We start from the raw sequence: 23,007 nt of genomic DNA, 5'->3' as shown, positions 1-23,007 counted from the left end.
CTGAGGGGTGGTCATATGGCTTGGGTGGGGCCTGGGTTCAGCCCAGTCCAGTCCACCATCAAGTAGAACTGGATATTCAATGTTGTTTTTTTTTTTTTTTAAATTATTGAGACCACAATTACCTTCATAGCAAAAACTATTTGTTCATTCATTCATTGTACAGCTATTTATTGAGAACATGTTAAGTGCCTCATGGTTCTAGACATGAGGAAAAGGAAGATGAAGAAGACAGGGGTTCTGCCTTTGAGAGTTACAGGAAAGACAAAGGGAAACAGACACGCCGCGGCCCTCCTCTGGATCCTTTGAGCCCCCTGTCAGGAGCTTTTATGGTGGTGACTAGCTTTTCCCTTTTCAGTCTCTAGGGGGCTGGTTTATAACTCAGTGAGGTGCTTTTGAGGGCGATGATGAGGCGTGTCCCCAGTTTTCTTGCGTCTGCCCTGGCTGACATGGCATGTAGTGGAGATACTGCCGCGAGGCTGCTGCGAGCGGTGGGCACTTGTGTTTGACCCTGGCCTCCTCAAGCCTTGGAGGTGGGGTGGGCAGCAAGCTGCCCTATTTGTCTGTCTCCTGTGGATCCCAGGCCAGGGCGCCAGACACAGGATGTACCCAGGGGAGTGAGTGTTGACTGGAGTCTGTCCACTAGCCTCCCTGTGAGGAGGCCTGCGGCCACACCTTACCTTCTGTGAAACAGTCATCTGGCTCTTCCAGGTCATCGGCCAGCTCAGGGATCTTCCTCAGGACCTCCTCAGGGTCCGGGCAGTCCACCGTGCTGCCTTCTGAGGAGCTCATGTCATCCCCTTTCTGCAGGACAGAGGCCCAGGGCAGTGAACTCAGCTCTCTGAGGGGCCCAGTGGATCTGCACGGGTACCTAGAGGTCAGACTGGCCAGGAGCTCCAAGGTGCAGGGAGAGCCCCTGGGCTGGGGCCCGCAGAGGCCAAGGCCTCCCTCAAGTATTTGGTGCCTCGCCAGCTGAGGCCCGGAACAGGGACGCTGTCTGTCCGGCCCCAGAGATTTAGCTGTGAGAGGCGTCAAACCCCCAGGTCCCTGATGGAGTGAGGGCTGGCGATGGCCCGAGACACGGTAATTACACCCATAAAGACTCTCAGTATTCTCTGGGTTTGAATATTTCATCACCGTGCAGCATTGCAGGGGCCTGCTGCCCTTCTGGCAGCTCCAGCCCTGTAATGTCTCCAGCTGAATTCAATTAGGAGCTGAAGCTGCTCTCATATTAGCAAACCTGATAGCCTGGCTAATGGACTCAAATGGTGGGGTGGGTCCCCATCTGTCGCTGGCAGGCCCCTCCCTGCCTGTCCAGGGTCACAGACCACAAGCAAAAACAAAACCAACATCCAGCAGCTGCGTGCTGAGAACAGTGAGTAGAGAAAACTAGCCAGGGGAGAGTCCTTCGAAAGCTTCACAGGAAACATGATGTCTGCATGTCAAACTCGACAACCCTCCCCCAGCAAGACCAAGTGGCTTACGCTCCCCAAGTCCCATCTCGGCGCCCTCTTATCTTACCCCTCTGTGGTCGGCCCGGAGCTAGCATTTCTCAAGGTGAAGGACTTTGGGAATGAATTACATCTTCCTTATCTTTGTCTACGGAGCCCTGGTGGCGCCGTGGTAAAGCGCTTGGCTGCTAACCGAAAGGTCAGCAGTCTGAACCCACCAGCTGCTCCTTGGGAGGAAGATGTGGCAGTCAGCTTCAGTAAAGATTTACAGCCTTGGAAACCCCGTGGGGCAGTTCTGCTCAGTTCTGCATTGTCGCTGTGAGTCGGAATTTGACTCAATGGTAGTGGGTTTTTGGTTTTCGTATCTTTGTCTAACGGTCTCTGGGTGGTGTGAATCGTTTATGTTTGACTACTAACCTAAAGGTTGGCGGCTGGAACCTACCCAGCAGTGTCACAGAAGAAAGGCCTGGTGATCTGCTTCTATAGAGATTACGCCAAGAAACCCTATGGAGCAGCTCTACTCTGTAACACATGGGGTTGCCTCGAGTCAGAATCGACTCAATGGCAGTGGGTTTGGCTTTTGGTCTATCTTTGCCTGTCACAGAGTCAGCGCTCGGTGGCCAGGTGTCAAATCAAGTTCTTAAATTTAATACAGTGGCATTCAAGAAGGAGCCCCGGTGGCGCAGTGGTTAAGTGCTCGGCTGCCAACCAAAAGGTGGATGGTTTGAACCTACTCAACGGCTCTGCCGAAGAAAAGACCTGGCTGTCTGCTCCCGCAAAGATTACAGCCTAGAAAACCCTATGCGGCAGTTCTACTCTGTTATCTGGGGTCACTACGAGTTGGAATCGACTTGATGGCACCCAGCAACACCATTCAAGATGTTAAATCTTGAGAGTTACCTCTTTGACTATAGCTCGTTTTCTTCAAAAATTTGTGAGTGAAGCCACAGGCTTATTTTTACCTCTTGCAAGACACGCATAAATCCCAAACCTCCCTCCTGCTTGGTCTCTGTAAGGCTGTCAGTTCCCGACTCACCTAGAGACAATTCTCCCCACATGGTCTGTTTTTGGCTAGGGACTGCGATGTGGACAAAAGAAGCAGAGGAGAGTCACAGGGAAGACTCCCTCACCCCCGAGCAGCCCCCCCTTCCATCCGCTGCCTTTGAAAGATTTTAACTTTCTTTGTGTGCTGTCTTCTGCTGCCTTTTTTCTTAGCTGTCATCTTCTGGGTGCTCAGTCTGTTTCAGGCAGGAGCTAAACCCTTGACAAGCAGCATCTCACTGAAGCCTCAAAGCAATCCTACAAAGTAGGCATTGCCATTCTGTTTCATAGATAGAGAAACGGGGGCTCAGAGAGGGTAGGAACTGGCCCCTGGTCCCACAGCACATGGAGCCTCACTCTTTCTTGTTATCCTACAACCAGCCTGGGGTGAGCTTGAAAATTCCCAGGATGAGAAATGAGGCTATATGGTCTACTGCAGCCTGGAATGTGTCCTCCCCCGATCCTGCCAGCCCAACAGTCCACAGGCGAGGGTCTGGGAGGCTGTCCAGCCTCTCTGGGAAGCTCACATACCTACCTCTGCAGGGTCTTGGGGAGCGGCCTTGTCTTTCCCCTTGTCCCCCAGGTACGGAGCCAGGTCCGCAGAAGACATCCCAGAGCCTGGGCTCCTGGGTGCCAGGTGGTCCTCGTACCTCCCGACTTGCTGCAGCTGCTCCTGCTAATGAGAGAGGGTCCCAGTCAGGTACTTGGACTCACGCTCAGCTGATCATTTCTAAATTTAGAGAGATCTTGTCCATTGCAGGCTGGAAGAGCCAAGGACCTAATTTATGTAACTCATACACACGATATACTTCTGTGAGGTGAGCATGGAGATCCTACAGCCAGAGGGATCTGGGTTTGACTTTAGCCTCCATTACTGACAAGCTGTGTGACCTCAGACAGGTTATTTAACCCCTCTGATCTTCATTTTTCCCATCTGCAAAACTGAGAAGGCAAGACCTACTTCATTTTGGTTGCTATGATTATTGTGTCAATGCTTGTAAAACACTCTGGACAAAGTCCTCGGCTCCGTAGATGTTCGCCTGATCACTGTGGCTTGTCCGGGCATCAGTGATAGTGAACTCGGTCATCTGGAGCCTCTCAAGGGCCCCAAAGTAACTGAAAACGCCTGAGTGGTAGACAGCTATCGCCGAGTTCGTGTCCTTTACTCTGGGGATGGTGACTCCCTACCCTTGGCTGTCACCTGGACGAAAGCATGTAAAATATGACAGCTGATAGGAGCAGCTGCTGGAAAGTAAAAGTGACAGCTTCAGGGAAGAGGCTATAGAAAAGCTACAGACTCAAACACAGCTGTCTGCAGTCACTTAGTGGCCAGGCCAGCAGCCCGCCTGTCCCTGGGGTCCCACAGGGATCCCTCCCCAACACCTTGTGCAGAAGTGCACGCCCCGAGTCCCTGAGAAAAGGTTAACGAGGGCTGATGTATCAGCTTAAGGTGGTAAGGGACTGTGCAAAGTATTTAAATATATATATTACCAAATGATTTAAATGTGCTTTACATTTTTTGGTGCCAAAAGAGACACATTTTATTTATCTATGACATCACTTGTCGGAAAAGGCTGGATCAATGAGTAACATAAAAATCAGGACTCCTGAGGGTGCTGGCAGAGCTCAGATGAACTTTGCTCTTGGACAAAATCCTGTTCTTAGAGGAATCTCATTAGCGTCTCATGCACCGGGCCTGAGCTGGGCAGAGAGAATGGGGCAAGCCCTAAGCATCTCAGAATGGCTGGGCTCAACCTTTGCCCCGTCCCTTGTGTCTTGGCAATTCTGACTCTTTCTTCCAGGGCCAGCTCAAGTATCGCCTTCTTCAGAATTCTCGGCACTGTTCAAGCTTCCTTACATTGAGGTCGTCTATGCCTGGCTTGCCAGGGGCTCCTCAAGGCTTTACCAGCCCTGATGCTGGAAAACCACTTTACCAAAATTTCCCTTCTGCCCTGGGTCCCTCTAGCCCTGAGGCCTTCCCCTGCTTCCTGTGGCTGTCCCATGGGGAAAACTCTTACCTGATCTTTGGGGGCCACTTCCTGTCTGGAGCTCTGAGCATCCTCCTCGCCATCATCCTCCAAGTCATCGAGGTCAGATTCACCCTCGGCAATGGGCACAGAGACCCACACACTGGGATTGGTGATGAAGTCACTGTGGTCATCCCTGGGGCCTCTGGGGGCCGGGACCCCTCCAGGGCTTCCCACTGCAGCGTCGGTAGCAATGTGGTTCTCAGCGCTGGAGCTGGAGAGCGGGAGTTTGACCACCAGCTGGGGCTCCGCCTTGGGCCAGGGGCGCAGGCAGGGCTTGCGGAAGAAGTCACAGAAGGCCTGCTTGGCGCAATGGCCAAAGGCCTGGATCCGCGCCAGCGCCACCTGCAGGTTGTTCACCTCCCCGTCGTCTTCTGGGGCTGTGAGGTTGTCAGCACTGAAAGAGTTCAGCAGCAGGGCGATGAACAGGTTGAGCACCTACAGACAGAGAAGGGATGGGAGGGAAGAGTAGTCCAACATGGGGCTGAAGCCCACCACAGCCCACCAGCTGGATGGCAGGACAGCCACAGCCTGGACCTCTCCTGCCCACCCAGAGTGCTTTCCTCCTGGGGGGAAATACATTCTGAGACCAGTTCAAGGAGCCTTGGGGATGTCCCAGAGTGACCTGCCTCAGGTGGAGAAGGCTTGGAAGTACATCCTCCATCACAGTGGATGATCACCCTGCTGAGCTCCAGGACATTCAGGGACAACAGAAAGGATCAGGCTCAGGTCTTCCTGGGCCCACCATCACCTGCCAAATCCCTGGGTTCTACTCCTCCTTTTGGAATCTCCTTCCTGCCTCCACCGTCATGTTCCTCACCTGCAAGCAGGGAGTGGGGTCTTTCTACCTTTCAGAGTGGCTGTGAAAATGAAATGACATGAGAGATGTAAACGTGCTCAGAGAGGTGGACTTTCTGCCCGAGGGTCGGGACCCTGTGTCTGCAGGGAGGGCGAGTTCATCCTGGAAGAAAGGCAGAGCGTGGAGAGTGGGAGTTTTAGACAGCCCCTCAGCTGGGAATGCAGGCAGAAGGCACTCCAGCTCAGGGACCAGGTTGGGAAAGACTTCCAAGAGTCTGAGCTCCTCTCTTGGTTTAGCTTTCTCCAGTCTATAAAACTCTTATGGGGAAAAGAACTGCCCTTTGGGGATCACTTCCCCTCTGGAGCTCCTCCTCACCATCATCCTCCAAGTCACCAAGGTCGGATTCACCTCTGGCAAAGGGCACAGAGACCCACATGTCAGGATTGGTGATGAAGCTGGGATTAGTAATGAAGACACTGTTCATCCACAGGGCCTCTGGGGGCTTGGACCCCTTCAAGGCTCCCCACTGCGGTTTGAAGTTGGTTGACTTCCAGGGCAATAAGCAAGGGGCTCCTGGAAGACCATATTCCACCACACAGCCAGCCATTGCCTGGAGGGCAGGGGCACCCAGAAAGAGAGTGGGTGGAGACGAGCTGCGGGCAAGGAGCCAGGCTGGGACAGAGAGGGGCGCACTGGCTAATTGGCAGAAGGCCTCCAGGGGGATGCCCTAAATCTAGGGGGGTTTTGTTATTATCACTGTGGCCTTTGATGTTGTTCATGACCCGGGTTCTCTCTTTTGTCCAGTCAGGCTTGTCCTTGCTCCTAGCTTGGAGAATTCAGCCAGCTTGTGCTCTTTTGAGGAAAAATATCTTCTGAGAACCCCTAGAGTAGGGAAGGAAATTTTTCCTTCAACAACTAACGGCTACTATTTATTGTGTGTCTGCTGTGGTCCAGACACCGCACCAGGCAATTTGCCTATGTCATCTCCTGTAATTTAATTTTCCCAGTAAGCCCATGAGTAAGCACTATTTTCTCGATTCTAAGGAAATTCGAACTCAGGGAGATTAAATCTCTTGCCCTGGGTCACCCAGCTAGTAAATGGTGGAGCTGGGATTCTAAACGGGTTTTCCTTCTCTATCACATATACTCATTCCAGAAAGTCAGGCTGCCTCCCAAGGGATACAGCTTATAATGTGTCTCACGTAACTTTGAAAAGTTTGAAGACTGAAGATGAGGGAGGGACAATTTAGACATAAAAATGTGCAATGTCAAAGCTTTTTAGGATATCCCAGCAGCCGCCTCATTGCCCAGGAGACAGTGTCACCAGTGGGGTTCACCACTCACCACCAGGTTCCCCAGCACCATCACCATCAAGAAAAGGATGAGGCATATGGATTTCTGGCCGACCTCCATGCAGGCCCACATGTTCTCGATCCACTCCCCGCAGAGGATCCGGAAGACGATGAGGAAGGAGTGGAAGAAGTCGTGCATGTGCCAGCGGGGCCATTCTTCCCCGGGGGCGGAGATGTTGCGCCGGTTATTGCGGTAGCTCTCCCCGAGGAGCTGCTTGCCAACCAGAGCGAAGACAAAGACAATGATGGCCAGGATGATGGTGAGGTTCCCCAGTGCCCCCACTGAGTTTCCGATGATCTTGATGAGTGTGTTTAAGGTTGGCCAAGACTTGGCCAACTTGAAGACCCGCAGCTGCAGAGAAATGGAGATCGTGTTAGGTCCTGGTAGCTATTCTCATCACATTTCATCTGGAGTCTTGGCCAGAAACCAAAGATTTGGGAAAAGTACAGGCAACTCATGCCTTAAGATGGGGTTCTCCCTAGAAGCTGCATTCAGAGACTAAAAAATATGATTACCTTTCTGTAATCCCTAGGTATCAATGTCCTTCACCGACTATGGCAAAATCAGAGGTCGAATACCGAGTGGTAGTCTTGCTACCTTTAGTCTATTCAAATGGAAGCTGAAGAAAATTTAAAATAAGTCTGCGAGAGTCAAAATATGACTTTGAGTATATCCCACTTGAATTTGGAGACCATCTGAAGAACAGATTTGATGCATCGAACACTAATGACCGAAGACCAGATGAGCTGTGAGATGACATCAAGGACACCATACATGAAGAAAGCAAAAGGTCATTAAAAAGACAGGAAAGAAAGAGAACACCAAAATGGATGTCAGAAGAGACTCTGAAACTTGCTCTTGAACGTAGAGTAGCTAAAGTGAAAGGAAAAATGATGAAGTAAAAGAGCTGAACAGAAAATTTCAAAGGGTAGCTCAAGAAGACAAAGTAAAGTATTATTATGAAATGTGCAAAGACCTGGAGATAGAAAACCAAAAGGGAAGAACATGGCTGACATTTCTCAAGCTGAAAGAACTGAAAAAAAATTTCAAGCCTCAAGTTGAAATTTTGAAAGATTCTATGGGCAAAATATTGAACGACGCAGGAATACACAGAGTCACTGTACCAAAAAGAATTGGTTGATGTTCAACCATTTTATGAGGTAGCATATGATAAAGAACTGATGGTGTTGTAGGAAGAAGTCCAGGTTGCATTGAAGGCATTGATGGAAAACAGGTCTCCAGGAATTGACAGAATACCAACTGAGATGTTTCAACAAACTGACGCAGCACTGGAGGTGCTCACTCATCTATGCCAAGAAATTTGAAAGACAGCTACTTGGCCAACTGACTGCAAAAGAACCATATTCGTACCCATTCCAAGGAAAGGTGATTCAACAGAATTTGAAAACTATCAAATAAAATTATTAATATCACACATAAGTAAAATTTTGCTGAAGATCATTCAAAAGCGATCGCAGTAGTACATTGACAGGGAACTGCCAGAAATTCAAGCTGGACTCAGAAGAGGACGTGGAAAGAGGGATATCATTGCTGACGTCAGATGGATGTTGGCTGGAAGCAGAGAATACCAGAAAGATATTTACCTGTGTTTTATAGACAATGCAAAGGCATTCGACTGTTTGGATCATAACAAATTATGGATAACGTTGCAAAGAGTGGGAATTCCAGAACACTTAATTGTGCTCATGCAGAACTTGAACATAAACCAAGAAGGCAGTAGTTTGAACAGAACAAGGGGATACTGTGTGGTTTAAAATCAGGGAAGGTGTGATTCAGGGTTGTATCCTTTCACCATACTTATTCAATCTGTATGCTGAGCAAATAAATCCAAGAAACTAGACTATATGAAGAAGAACACGGCATCAGGATTGGAAGAAGACTCATTAACAACCTGTGATATGCAGATGACACGACCCTGCTGGCTGAAAGGGAAGAGGACTTGAAGCAGTTACTGATGAAGTTCAAAGACTACAACCTTCAGTATGAATTACACCTCAACATAAAGAAAACAAAAATCCTCGTAACTGGACCAATAAGCAACATCATGATAAATGGAGAAAGATTGATGTTGTCAAGGATTTCGTTTTACTTGCATCCACAATCAACATGATTGATTAAAGGAACATATGAATGTGGGTCCCTGAAATCACAGACGTGTGCAAGTTCAGAGCTGGTGGGGGCAACCGATGTTGGTCACTGCCCCAAGATGAGAAATGTCCTACTAGAAGCTTAGCCGATACCTGCCAAATGCAGCAGTCATGCCCTACCAGTCAAAAATGGACCTGTTCTCACTTATTTGTGAGCTCCATCACACCCCACCCTACCCTCACAGAAGGGCAGTTCTTTTCATCCCTAACTTTCAGGAGACGCCAGAACTGTGTCCGTCTTATTGACACCAGCCACACATGTGCATAGCCCCATGCTTGCTTGTGAAGTATATGGAGAGAGATCAGTGGGCCCCTGCTCTCATGGGACTAATAATTTAGTTACAGAGACAATACAACAACTCCAAATGTCTTCACCGTAAACCCCAAAGAAAGAAAAAGCACTGTGCTGTGCTGCATGTTGCTGTCAGCTGCTGTGAAGCCACCCCTAACTCATGGCAATCCCATATACAGTTGAGATTGTACCATCGTGACCCATAGGGTTTTCACTGGCTGATTTTCAGAAGTAGATCTCCGGGCCTTTCCTCCTGGTTTATCTTAGTTTAGAAGCTCTGCTGAAACCAGTTAAGCATCAGCAACATGAAAGCCTCCACTGACAGGTGGTGGCTGCGCTGAGGTGCACTGGCCAGAAATCAAACACAGTTCTCCCGCATGGAACGTGGCAATTTTACCACTAACCACCACTGCCCCTGTGTATAAAGATGTATAAACACTTTGAAAATACATTTGGGTGGTTCTCTAACGAGTTAGAAAGAAATATCCGGCCTCAACAATCAGCCAGTTAACATGTGTTTAGGAAGCACCTACTCAGTGCCCGCCTCGCTCTAGGTGCTAGGACGCATGCTGAGTATCACCCAGCCACCCACCTCCAGGGTTGGTGGTTTAATCCTCTTACACAGGAGGTACCGGTTCTCTATGTGACGGGGGATCCATGTTCACCTTAGACCCAGTGTGAAAGTTACTCTCCTCATACTGTAAACAGACCTTAAACAACCAACTCTGTGGATTGGACACAGAAGCAGCTGATAACCGTAAATAAAAACTTAGTGTTAGCAACTAGACTGAGCCCTTTTGAAAAGGGTGTTGGGGAATGCAACGTTTCCTTAGCAACGTAACTGATAAAGGTCTCTTCTCACAGTAAACTCTAGGCAATGGGAAAGCAGAGACCGGAAGTAGGGCTCTGATGCTGTAAAACAGCCATCCACACCATAGGGCCGTGGGAGGCATGGCTGGGGACAGCTAGGGGCACAGGGGGATGGTCACTGGCACCTGAGCTAAAAGACCAAAGCACTGACTGTTGTCTTAATCACATCTGGGTAAAGGTTACCACTGGTTCCTTAGCTAGCAGGGAGAACGTAGAAATTAACATCAGAATCCCCTTAATAACAGTTATTGCTTCTTGTCCATAATTAAGCTTATGCTAAACTGTAAGCAAATTATGTCTACTTCTCATTATGGGACATGAATTCAGTCATTCTCTATTAATTCTTTTGTTGTCTTTACAAAGAGCAAGACACAGAGTCCCTCCACTTGCTGTTACAGAGAAATACTGGGGTTTGGGGGCCCTACCATTAGCCAGTCAGTCAACAGACATTTGCAGAGTGCCCACTGCTGGGCCTATAGTGCCAAACCACCCTGCCTGGCCCTCGCTGGGACCTGCAATGAGTGTCCTGGAGAGCAGCCCCACCTGTGTCCAAGCTGCCAAGACTCTCAGTTTTACTGCAATGAGTGTCCTGGAGAGCAGCCCCACCTGTGTCCAAGCTGCCAAGACTCTCAGTTCTACCCTACCTGGTTGCTCCCTGTAATCTCTGCCCAGCTTAACTTTACATCAAAAGCATTTCTTTGTATTATTACATAATATTTATGAATACTTTTAGCTGCTAGAGATTCTTTTACATTTAATGAATAATCTCTCTAATTAGTCTCAGAATTTATATAAAAACTTCTATTTAGAAAAAAAAAATGCTGTCAACCAAGTTGGTAACAGTGGATATATTTGGATAGTAGGACTTGAAATCAATTTCTAATCTTAGATTTAAATTTTTCTGGTGCGCAGTGGTAAGCCCTTGGCTGCTCAACAAAAGGCCAGCAGTTCAAATCCACCAACTACTCCTTGGAAACCCTATGGGGCAGTTCTACTCTGTCCTGTAGGGTCACTATGAGTTGGAACCAATTCGACAGCAACAGATTTGGTTTATATATATTTCAACTTCCTTTAATGAGGATGCTACATCTCCATAATGTTTTGAAAGTAGATCACCAGGCCTTTCTCTCCTCTCCTCTTGCAGACGTCACTACTTGGTGCTGAATGCGTCTTGTATCGTTGAAAACTATCGGAAGGCGGGGTACCATGTTGGACAGTGAACTTGGATCCCCCTTTCCATGGAAAACAACTAAAAATGCTGGATGATAAAGTCTAAAACGTATCCATGATGTCAGTACATTAAACAATTCTTCGGGCTACAATTAAATAAATATGGGAATTCAGAGAGATAAACATAACAATGAAGACAGCTCTTTCCCTGAAGACATTTGCAAACCCAAGTGACTCTGAGCTTAGCTCTCATGAGGCATGTGGAGCAGGAAACACGGCCCAGGGCCTGTCTAAAGTCGAGGGCACAGAAGTCACTCCCTCCGTGAACACTGGATCCCACAGAGCTCTGGCCTCCGGAAGGGGGCAAACTGGAAAGAAGCCCAGCAGGATGCAAGGAAAATGCACTTTCTGGTGCGGGACACCAAGCGGAGCGGGGAGAACTTGACGCTGAGAATTAGGATGGCAAAGTGGGACTCACACAGGATTTCATCTGGAAATCACACTACCTAGGCTTTTCAAACTGAGAGTTTAATTCGGAGCAATCCTGAGCCAACAGTAATGCCGGGTGCTGTGCGGAGCAAACGCGTATGTTCTCCGGAGGAAGCTGCCTTCATCCAAGGCCTCAGAGTTCCCACAAACGGTGTCTAGGAACTGCAGTAAAAACACACACAGAAGAACGAGGTCCCACGAGTGAGATCCAGGAGGATGCATAGATGCGGAATCAGACATGCAAGCTCTTCAAAACATAAAATTATCAGCCAAAGACTACATAGAATTAGGTATAATATGTTTCAAAAAAATAAAAGATATACTTGAAGGTATGTGCAGAGAACAAGAAACTATAAATGAGAACCCAAAAGTTTTGGAAAATAACTAAATGGAACTTCTAGAAATGAAAAATATAATCCTTAAAATTAAAAGGCCTGTGGGAGAATCATGTCAGATTAAGCGCGGTGTTAAGAATTAGTGAAGATATGTCAGAAGGAATCACGCAGAATGCAGCACAGAGAGATGTAAGACGGAAAAGATGGAAGAGGCCCGGAGGACAGAGTCAGAACGTTTAGCGTGAACCTAATCAGAGTCCAGAAGGAGAAGAACTAGAACGAAGTGGAAGCTATATTTGTCCAGATAATGTCTGGGAGCTTCCCAGAACTGAACAAAATCATAAATCCACAGATTCAAAAAGGCGATGAATCCTAAACAGCATAAATAAAAAGACACATTATAGTGAAATTGCAGAGCACTAAAGACAAAGAGAAAAATTTAATAGTTTCACATGGGTAAAACGGGTGAAATTGTGCACTACGGATTAGTGAGTAAGCACAATTAAGTCTGTGCGTACCTAGCTTATTGGGTAACCCGTCCCTGTCTGGGGTGGACAACGAGCCTCCTGAGACAGAAGCTCTGGGGGAAGATTTTGTAAAACAGCACCTCGTACATGTGTCTGTTGTAATTGGTTAGATTTGGCAAGGTGGTATAAGAAATAGATGAACTCAGGAAAGAGTTGGCTGGTTTATAGGAAGAAATGAAAGGAAACAGATCCCAAAGTTTAGAGCCTTTAAGTTTTGGAAAAGTACGCCGCTTCTACATCCCAAAGAGCAAGTCTTTAACGGTTGAAGACCCAGTTAAATTTTTCGTTGAAACGAAGCAGCTCTGAGCAGAGATTATATTAATGGCATGTTGCTGTTAGCTGCCGTTGAGTCGGCTCCAACTCATGGAGACTCCGTGTACAACAGAGCAAAACACTGTCTGGTCCTATGCCATCTTCACGGTTGCTGCGGACACCGTGTATTTTGGGTGCCTTCCAGTCGAGGGGCCTCATCTTCTAGCACTATATCAGACAACATGTGTTGTGATCCATACTGTTTTTATTGGTTCTGTTTTGAAAGTAGATCACCAGGCCTTTCTTCCTCATCTGTGTTAGTCTGGAAGTGCCACTGAAACCTGTCCATTGTGGGTGACCTTGCTGACATTTCAAATACCAATGGCATAGCTTCCGGCATCATAGCAACATGCAAGCCCCCACAGCATGACAAACTGAGAGACGAGTGGTGGATATTAATGGTGAAACTACCATTAATTTGAGGGGAAAAGGTATGGTGACAAAAAAGCAAAGAAATAGAGAAGAATTGAGAAAAAGAAAGCACTGTGGGTGTGTAACACACATAGAGGTGTGAAGCTATCTAAGTTTTTGAGGGAATTGTATTGCAAAAAAAACCATGGGCCCTGACTGGAAAAGTCTTTGACTGTTTAAAACTTGTAACAGGCCTTGGGCTGCCATCTTTCCACAAGCAGGAGGCAGGCTTTGAAGGCTGTGCAGACTTTCTTCAGATGCGCCCGAGGCACCTTTTGAAGGAGTCCACCGGGAGCCCCATGGCTTGTGTCAGACTGTGATAAGCGCAAAAAATGAACATTGGCTGGGTTAAGCCATTAAGTCTTTGCAATTTTTTTGTACATCAGCAAGCGTTATTCATCCTAGATAAGTTTGTGAAGTTTTTTTTTTATTAGTTTTTTTTCACAAGATAAAATTAAGATACTTCACACAATAGTAACTTGAGAAGGGGTAACTGGGATGAAAGGTTGTCCTGGAGGAAGGTAATTTACCTAACTTTTGACTTTGACTGGTGGCGCTGTGGTTAGGCATTTGGCTGCTAACCAAAAAGGTTGGTAGTTCAAATCCACCAGTGTCTCCTTGGAAATCCTATGGGGCCAGTCTACTCTGTCCTATAGGGTCGCTATGAGTCGGAATCGACCAGGCGGCAAGGGGTTTCTGGTTTTGACTTTGATTAAGTTAACTACCCGTGTTGTAATTTCTCAGGTAACTACTCAAAGATTAATTTCCAATCTAGTAAAGGGGGAAAATGGAATGAGGAAAAAAAAAAAAAAATCAATCTAAAATAAGTAAAGAGAGGAAAGAAAGAGAGAACGAAAACAAACAGAAACCAAATAAAAACACAAACCCTTCCCCCAAACCCCCAAACCCAAACTAGAACAGATGAAATGAATAGAAAGCTCAAAATGTAAGGACAGGCAGCCATTCAAATATATCAGTATTAACAATAAAATAAACAGACAAAATGCTGTAGGTAAAAGACAAAGTTCAGATTGTCAGAACTGAATAAGAATACAAAATCTAAATGTATACCATTTAATAGAGACATAAAAATTCTAAGACTCCGCAAAGGCTGTCAGTAAAAGGATACAAAGTATGTGTCAGACAAATTCTAAACCAAAAGAAAGCAAAAAACCCAAAAAACAAAAAACAAAAACCAAACCCGATTCTGACTCATAGCAACCTTATAGGGCAAAGTAGAACTGCCCTATAGGGTTTCCAAGGCTGTAAATATTTATGGAAGCAGACTGCCACATCTTGCTCCCGCGGAGCGGCTGGTGGGCTCCAATCACCAACTTTTTGGTTAGCAGCCGAGCGCTTAACCACTGCGCCATCAGGGGTACCTAATTAATATCAGGCAAAAGAGATTTTAAGGCATAAGCATTTCTAGAGATAAAGAAGGTCACTTCTTAATGGTAACAGTTTCACTTTTCTGGGAAGATATAACAGCTTAAAATATGTATGCATTTAATAGCACAGCCTCAAGACAGAACCATAGGGAGAAACAGACCAAGCCATAATCATAATCAAATAGGAGATATTTTTATACTCCACCCTCTCAGTAATTGCTAGAATAAACCAGACCAAATCAGTTGCTGTCCAATCATGTAAGCAGACAAAACTAATCAAGGACATAGAATATTTATACCACACGACGAGCTTTCTCTACCCAGTGAATAAATGCAGAGCATTGCACCCTACAACTACAGAAGCATTGCACCCTACAACTACAGAAGATGCATTCTTTTCAAGCACATAGGAACATTTTTAAGGGTACTGAGCCAAAAAGAAGTTATCAGTAAATCTCAAAACATTAAAAACATACAGCATATGTTCTGACTGTACCATAATTAAGCTAGAACTCAACCGCATAAAGATAGCTAAAAATACCATATATGTTTATAAATTAAGAAACACTCTTCCAATTAACCTTTGCGTCAAAGAATAAATCAAAGTTGAAGTTAAGATATACTGAGAACCAAACAATATGGAAAATTCTATATATCAAAGCAGTTCTTAGAAGAAAATTTAGGTTTTAAATGAATATATTGGAAGAGAAAATTGGCTGAATATTCTATCTTAAAAGTTAGAAATAAAGAGTAAACATACAGAATGGAGGATGTAATTAAGATAAGATGCACGGTTACTTGAAACAGAAAACATCAATGAAGCAGACAGGGCCAACAAGCCCAAAGCTGGTTCTTCAGATGGACTAAGGAAATGACAAATCTTTGGCAAGACTAATAAAGGAAGAAAATAAAAGAAGTACAAATTAAGAAAGAAACAGGTGATGTAGAGCCCTAAATGATAAGAGCACAGCATGCGCAACTTTATGTCAGTAAACTGGAAAATTTAGCTGAGAAAGAAAACTTAGAAAAATATAACTAACCAACACCAACTTCAGAAATTGAAAACCTAATTTTTAATGGTTAAGAAAATTGAATCAGTAGACAAAAATCTCGATCCCTAGATAGCTTCGCTAGTGAATTCTACCAAACCTACAAGGAACAAATAACTATCTTACTCAAAAATTAGGTATGGAAGATGAAGAATTTTCCTTAACCCTTCTTTATGGAGAATAGCACAATCTTGATACCAAAACCTGGCAAGGACATGCAACTAAGGAAAATTAAAACAAACAAATCAGTTGCCATCAAGTAAACTCTGACTCATGGCGACCCTGTATGTGTCAGAGGAGAACTGTGCTCCACGGGGTTTTCAATGCTGATTTTTCAGAAGTAGATCACCAGGGCTTTCTTTGGAGGTGCCTCTGGGTGGACTGGAACCTCCAACCTTTTTGTTAGCAGCTGAGTATGTTAACTGTACTATGCAAATATTCCTCACTGATATGAATGCAAAAATCTTAAATTATTAGCAAACTAAATCTTCCAATGTATACAAAAATGCATCCTGATCAAGCTGGGTTTATTTCAGGAGTGCAAAGTTGATTCAGGTTTGGAAAACAATTAACATAATTCACAGATTAATAATAACAGATTAAAGGAGAAATTCACGTGATTATCTTAATACATGCAGAACAACTGTTTGACAAAATTAAACATCCAGTCATGGTAAACATTCTTAACAAAAGAGAACTTTCTAAACTGATAAAGGTTATCTTAAAAAAAAACTTGCCACAAATATCAGACTTAGTTCTTTTTGGGATCAGGAAAAAGACAAGGATGCTTGCTATTAACATTTCTTTTCAATGTTGTACTTGATGTCCTAACCAGCACAATAATGTAATAAATAGAAACAAATGTTATAAGGATTAGAAAAGAAGAAACGAAAGTCATTATTTGCACATGATATGATTGTGTTCCAAGATATTTCAAAGGATTATAAAGATATGTCATCAGAGTTAGTAAGAGATTTCTAGATACAAAAATATTAAATACCAAATCACCAGTTAAAAAAAAAAACAGCAAAGGACATTTTAAAAAAGATGAAAAGATGTCATTTAGAACAGAATACAAAACTGTGGAGTACCTAGGAGTAAATCTAACAAAAGATATATAAGATCTTCTTGGAAAAATTTTAAAACTCTTTTGAAAAATATTTATTGAAAGATCTAGATAAATGGACAGTGTGCTATCTTCATAGATTGGAAGGCTACATAGAGATTACACTTCTTCTTGAACTGATCTATAGATTATTACAATCCTGCAGTGGGTAAGGTTGTGTGTCAACTTGGCTGAGCCATGATTCTCAGTGGTTTGACAGTTATGTAATGATGTAATTTGGCAGCTATGTTATGATGTGGTCATCCTCCATGATGTGATCTGATGTGATCAGCCAATCAGTTGTAAGGGGAGTTTCCTTGTGGGTGTGGCCTACATCTAATATATATATGGACATTCTGGCAAAGCTCACTTGCTTGCTCTGGACCCTGTATCCGACTGGTCATCCTCTGACCTCTGGTTCTTGGGACATGAGCTGGCAGCCTTGTGTCTGACTGCCCGTTCTGGAATTCGTCAGCTTTCACAGCCCTGGGGGCCAACTGCCTGTTGTCTGACCTGCCGATTTTGGGTTCATCAGCCCCTGCAACTGCATGAATCAGGAGAAGTCTCCAGCCTGATGCCTGACCCACGGATTTCGGACCTGTCAGCCTCCACAGCCACGTGAGCGATTTCCTTGAGCTAAATCTCTCTATATATATTTGTATATATGCTTCGCTGGTTTTGCTTCTCTAGAAAAGCCAGCCTAAGACAGATTCCAATGGTAGAAACCAATAGTTTCATATGTATATGCATATGAAAATTGACAATCTGATTCTAGAATAAATATAGAAATGCAGGGGCCAAGATATTCTTGAAAAGGTAAAATGAAGTGGGTGACTTTCCCTACCAGACACAGACATATTTAAAGCTGCATATTAAGACATTGTGGTATTGGTATAAGGATAGACCAATGGACTAATATAACTAGGCCTTAAATAATGAGAAGAGTGATGATATTTTTGGAGGGGGAGAAATCAAGAAAGAAGACACAGAATTTATGTTGCTTTCTTTTTTCCCTGTTTTTTTTCCTCTTTCTTTGCTTCCTTCCATCAGTCAATCACCAGATGTTCACTGAGCTCCTATTCTGTGCTGGGCATTGTGTTAGGGCCTTGGGAGAGAATGATGAATAAGAAAACTGGTTCTTACCTCAAGAAATAGCAGAATAATTTCATAGTGTGAATAACAGTTTAACTGGATGAGGGAATCCAACTTTAGATAGCATGGTTGGGGAAAGCATCTCTGAAGAGGTGATGTGTGAGTTGATCCCGGAAAGATGAGAATGAATGAACCAAGTGGAGAGCTTGGAGAAAAGCATTCCAGGCAGAGGAAAAAAATGTGCAAAGACCCATAGCCAGGAAAAGTGCTGTTATGTGTGATAAAGAGAGAGAAGGCCTTTATGGCTGGAGCAAAGTGATCAAGAGAGAGGTTATCTGTAGAGGTGGGCAGGGCTCGATCATGTAGGACTCTGTAGCCCATAATAAGAACTTTGGATTGTATTCTCAGAGCACTGGCAATTATTGCAATAACACTGAAGAGTTATAGGGAGGTGATGGCTGTTGTCAGCCTTGTGGTATTAAAAGATCACTCTAGCTGCTGGGTGGAGGACTGATTGTAGAGGGCAAGAGTAGAGGTAGGGAGACCAACTGGAAGACTATTGCTGAAGTCCATTGAGAGACAGTTATGGCTTACACTATAGTGGGGGCAGTGAAGACAGAAAGAAGTAGACAGATTTTAGATGTGTTTTTGAGCTATAATCAACAAGACCTGGAGATGGATTTGAAGGATCATGGGCAAATTTTTGTTTTGTTTTTTGCTTGTCCCAAAGAGTGGATAGCGGTGTCAATAAGCAAACTGGTGAGGTCTAGGGGAGGGGTAGTGAAGAGATTCTTTGTAGACATGTTAAATTTGTAGTGACTGCCAGACCCCCAAATGAAGAGGACATGTAAGGACTTACATATAAAATTCTGGAGCTCAGATCTTAGAGTTGTCAATGTATACTTGTTTTTTATAACTCTCTTAGAGAACCACTGTAGATGAAGAAGAAAATAAAGCTCTGGGAGCTCTAAATATTAGAAATTAAGAAGAGAAGGAGGGGTTAGAAAGGCACCAAAAAGGGGCATCCAGTGAGGTATGAGACAATATGAGAGGGTGTTTGAAGAAGAATGTGTTTCAAGTAAGATAAGGTGGTTATTACTGTGTTCAGATCTGCTGAGAAATTAAGATTAGAACATGTCTTAATTATCTAGTCTGCTATAACAGAAATACCATAAGTGGATGCCTTTAACAAACAGAAGTTTGTTCTCTCACAGTTTAGGAGGCTAGAAGTCCAAATTCAGGGTGCCAGCTCTAGGGGTAGTCTTTCTTTCTCTGTCAGCTCTGGGGGAAGGTCCTTGTCATCAATCTTCCCCTGGGTCTAGGAGCGTCTCATCGCTGGGACCCTGGGTCCAAAGGATGTGCTATTATCCTGGCTCTTCTTTCTTGGTGGTATGAGGTCCCTCTCCTCTTTGCTTGCTTCTCTCTTTTACATCTCAAAAGAGATTGACTCAAAATACAACCTAATCCTATAGATTGAGTCCTGCCTCATTAACATAACTGCTTTTAATCCTGCCTTATTAACAACATAGAGGTTAGGATTTACAACACATAGGAAAATCACATCAGATCACAAAATGGTGGACAACCACACAGTACTCGGAATCATGGCCTTGCCAAATTGACACGTATTTTAGGGGACACAATTCAATCCATGGCAGAACATAAAAGCAAACTTTGGATTTGGCAGCATAATAACCATGAGTGACCTTAACTGAGAAGAGTGGAAACAGAAGCCATATCAGAGACGGTTGAGGAGAAAATGAGGTGAGAGGGTCAAGATGTTACATATTGGAGAGACTTTGCTGAGCATCGCATCAGAGGAGTGAGGTTGGAGAGTGACATGAGATGAGGATTTTCCTTTTTTTTTTTCTTTTTTTTTAAGATGGAAGCTGCAATGTGTTTTTATAATGCTGGGAATTGTTAAGTAGGGATTAAGAGGAGATAATGCACAAGAGAGATGGGTGATAACTGAAGGAGCGAAGTCTCTGATAAGGAGAAAAGGAATGGGGTCCAGAACCCCAGAGGAGGAACCGGTCTACAAAAGAAGCAGAGATACTTCTATTATCTTGGGAGAAATACAAATTGTACGAAGATTTATCCATGAAGAGGCTTGGTGCCTGGGATGAGGGTGTTCTTCTCAGAAGGCTTTATTTTCTTGGTTCAGAATTAAGGCAAGATCATCTGCTGAGGCGGAGGCAGTTAGGTTGGGGGAGAGGAAGTGGGAAGATTGAGGAGAGAGGAAAATGCATGAAATAGTCATCTTGAAGTGAAGGAAACCATGTAATTAGGTACCTTGGACTTTATTATATATAGTAAGGTTGTTGGGCCATGTTGAGTATCCATTGAAGGTTTATGATCAGCACACTTTAAAACTAATCGGTTGGGTTATGTGATTTTTCTTCAGTAACATCCGCAGCTTAGGTGTGGGCACAGTAGAGGGAGATATTTGTGTTCAACTCTAGAGTAGGGTTTTCCAAATACAAAATGCAAAGGGGCAGAGGGGAAAGATGGTTGAGTTTATTTTCAAGGCAAAATAATACTTACGGGCCATGAAACTTAGGTTATGTAAATACGGGAAGTAAAGACATGGAGGAGAGGGACAAATAGATCCCAAGAAAGTGGGACATTGGTGGCTGTAGTTAGGCAATTGTGAGTTGATCAGCACAGTAGGATCAGGAAGCAGGGGAGCATACACCTGCCCTGTAGGCCCAGGCTGTGGAGAAAATCTGCTTACTTTGGCTGTTTGGGGCTTTAGGCTTCATGAAACCAGAACAGAAGTAGCACATAAACCTTAAAACACTAAGCTTGTCTCTCCCCTCAAACCAAAAACCCATTGCTATCGAATTGAGTCGATTCTGACTCATAGTGACCTTATAAGACAAGGTAGAGCTACCCCATAGTGTTGCCAATGAGCAGCTGGTGGATTTGAGCTGCTGACCTTTTGGTTAACAGCTAAGATCTGAACCACTGTGCCACCAGGGCTCTTGTCTCTTCCCAAGTGTGCCAAAAATGTTCATAATCTATAAGGACACTAACTTTGGACCCTCCCAAGACACAGAAAGTACAGAATCTTGATTGCTCAATGCTTGTCCATGCAAAACTTACATTGACTTAGGTGCCTGCCTTTTGTCATCATTTTCTAGCTACTTAGAGTAATCTGTCTTTCTAAACATGGGACTTGATTCCTGTCCTGTCTTTTAAAGTTTCCAGGTTTTGGATAAAGAACACTGCAAGCCTGCCTCTGCTCTTCTCCTCCACGGAATGGTGACGATACCATCACTGCAGACAGATGTTGTCGGCTAGTGGTCCATGGCACAAGTGTGTCCCAGAACATGCTTTGTTTGGCCTTTAGAGTTTTTTTTTTTTAAATTAAATTAGTAACCAATATTAAAAATATTCAAAGAAGAACAAAGTGGGAGGCCTCATACTACCAGATTTTAGAACCTATTATACCGCCACGGTAGTCAAAACAGCCTGGTACTGGTACAATAACAGATACATAGAGCAATGGAACAGAATTGAGAATCCAGATGTAAATTCATCCACCTATGAGCAGCTTATATTTGACAGATGCCCAAAGTCTGTTAAATGGGGAAAAGACAGTCTCTTTAACAAATGGTCTGGCATAACTGGATCTCCAACTGCAAAAAAATGAAACAAGACCCATACCTCACACCATGTACAAAAACTAACTCAAAATGGTTCAAAGACCTAGATATAAAATCTAAAACGATAAAGATCATAGAAGAAAAAACAGAGACAATGCTAGGAGCCCTGATACGTAGCATAAACAGAACACAAACCATAACTAACAATGCACAAACACCAGAAGAGAAACTAGATAACTGGGAGCTGCTAAAAATCAAACATTTATGCTCATCAAAAGACTTCACCAGATTAGCTGGCAAAATGGTGCTCTAGACAGAAGCACCACGCCATCCCTCCACAGCAAAGATCCGAAAAACTAAGCTGAACAGAGAAAACAACAATCCTGAAACCCTAAAACATCAAATGAAGAGATAAGGAACTCAGCCAAGCACCAAATGGAGTGAGAAAACTAACAGAGAACAGAGAGCGAGGAGAGATTCACGCAGAGGTCCCCTATCAGCTAATGCAGGGTGGATCCGCCATCTTGGACTCCTATCAGAGACCAGCAAACAGGGGGTACGAGAAAGCAGCTTCACGGAGCTTCCAGTCGGAGACAAAACAGCTGGTAATTTGCAATATATGCTTTCCCACTTCCAACCCCTCTTCACCCCCACTTGGCCTCCTCTGCTTCCCCCGGCCACAGTCTCTTGTCTGGGAAGCACCGGCTACTTGGATTCCACCCACCTGAATGGGCCGGCTCCCTGAGTGCCATTTGTTGGCTGCTGGTGTTGCTTTTATCCACTTCTTTTGATTTCTTCCTCACCTCTCACCACCTCCCCCTCCTTTTGCTCAAATACCTGGCTCTGTGTGCCATCTTTGTTTCTTTCTGAGGGGCCGCGGAGCTCCGTTTGAGTGTGGAGCTGCTTCCCGGTCTGGGCTGCCACCCTGGTGGGATCCCGGGGCTTTTGTTCGTTTGCTTTTTTTTGAATTGTTTGTTTCTTTTCTTTTCCTTTTCTTGAGTTGGGAGCCCATTCTGGCCAGGCGGTGCTGCATGGCTTGGAAACTACCCACTCGGCTTGCACAGACATGCAGAGGGATCCCTGAGGGCATTTCTCTTTTCCTTGGCTTTTTTTTTCTTTTTTTTCGGGAGCTTTTCTTGTTCTTTCTTTTCTTTTTTTTTTAAAATTTGTTTTGTTTTCTTTTCCCTCTTTCTCCCTTTTTGTCTTTCTTCATATCATCTCTCTATATCTTCCTTCTCTTTCTGTTCCCTGAATACCTGACATTGTATACCTCTACGCCTTCTGGCCAGGCTGTACTGCAACACCTGAGAACAACTTCCCCAGACCTCATAGCCGCACTGGTGGGATCGCTGGGAACTTTGTTGTTCTTTAATGTTTCCAATTTTTATTTATTCATTCTTTTCTTTTTTTCTTTCTCTTCCCCTTTTTGTTTTTCTCCATTTCATAGTCTCTCATCTCTCCACTCCAACGGCAAGCTCCCCTAGCATTCTTTTTTGTTTGTTTGTATGTTTTTGGCTCCTGTT

The 23,007-nt window shown here is 44.5% G+C and overlaps 1 protein-coding gene across 3 annotated transcripts in view; it reads right to left on the bottom strand.

The window, feature by feature from the left end:
• SCN10A (sodium voltage-gated channel alpha subunit 10) overlaps positions 1–23,007 on the bottom strand; it is a 109,540-nt gene that overhangs the window by 26,324 nt on the left and 60,209 nt on the right. For 2 of the 3 annotated variants that reach the window (XM_023732211.1, XM_023732212.1), the window contains 4 exons: positions 6,660–7,019; positions 4,508–4,954; positions 3,025–3,165; positions 678–801 (listed from right to left, as the gene is read on the bottom strand). In XM_023732211.1, the coding sequence (XP_023587979.1) occupies positions 678–801; positions 3,025–3,165; positions 4,508–4,954; positions 6,660–7,019 (1,072 nt within the window). The remainder of the gene's footprint in view (positions 1–677; positions 802–3,024; positions 3,166–4,507; positions 4,955–6,659; positions 7,020–23,007) is intronic. The other variant, XM_012555813.2, reaches the window with a different exon arrangement.

This window comes from Trichechus manatus, unplaced genomic scaffold (assembly GCF_000243295.1).
Source record: "Trichechus manatus latirostris isolate Lorelei unplaced genomic scaffold, TriManLat1.0 scaffold00049, whole genome shotgun sequence".
In the NCBI taxonomy this organism is placed as follows: Eukaryota; Metazoa; Chordata; class Mammalia; order Sirenia; family Trichechidae; genus Trichechus; species Trichechus manatus.
The sequence above is the reverse complement of the archived record's forward strand: the minus strand, read 5'-3'. Positions and strand labels throughout refer to the sequence as shown.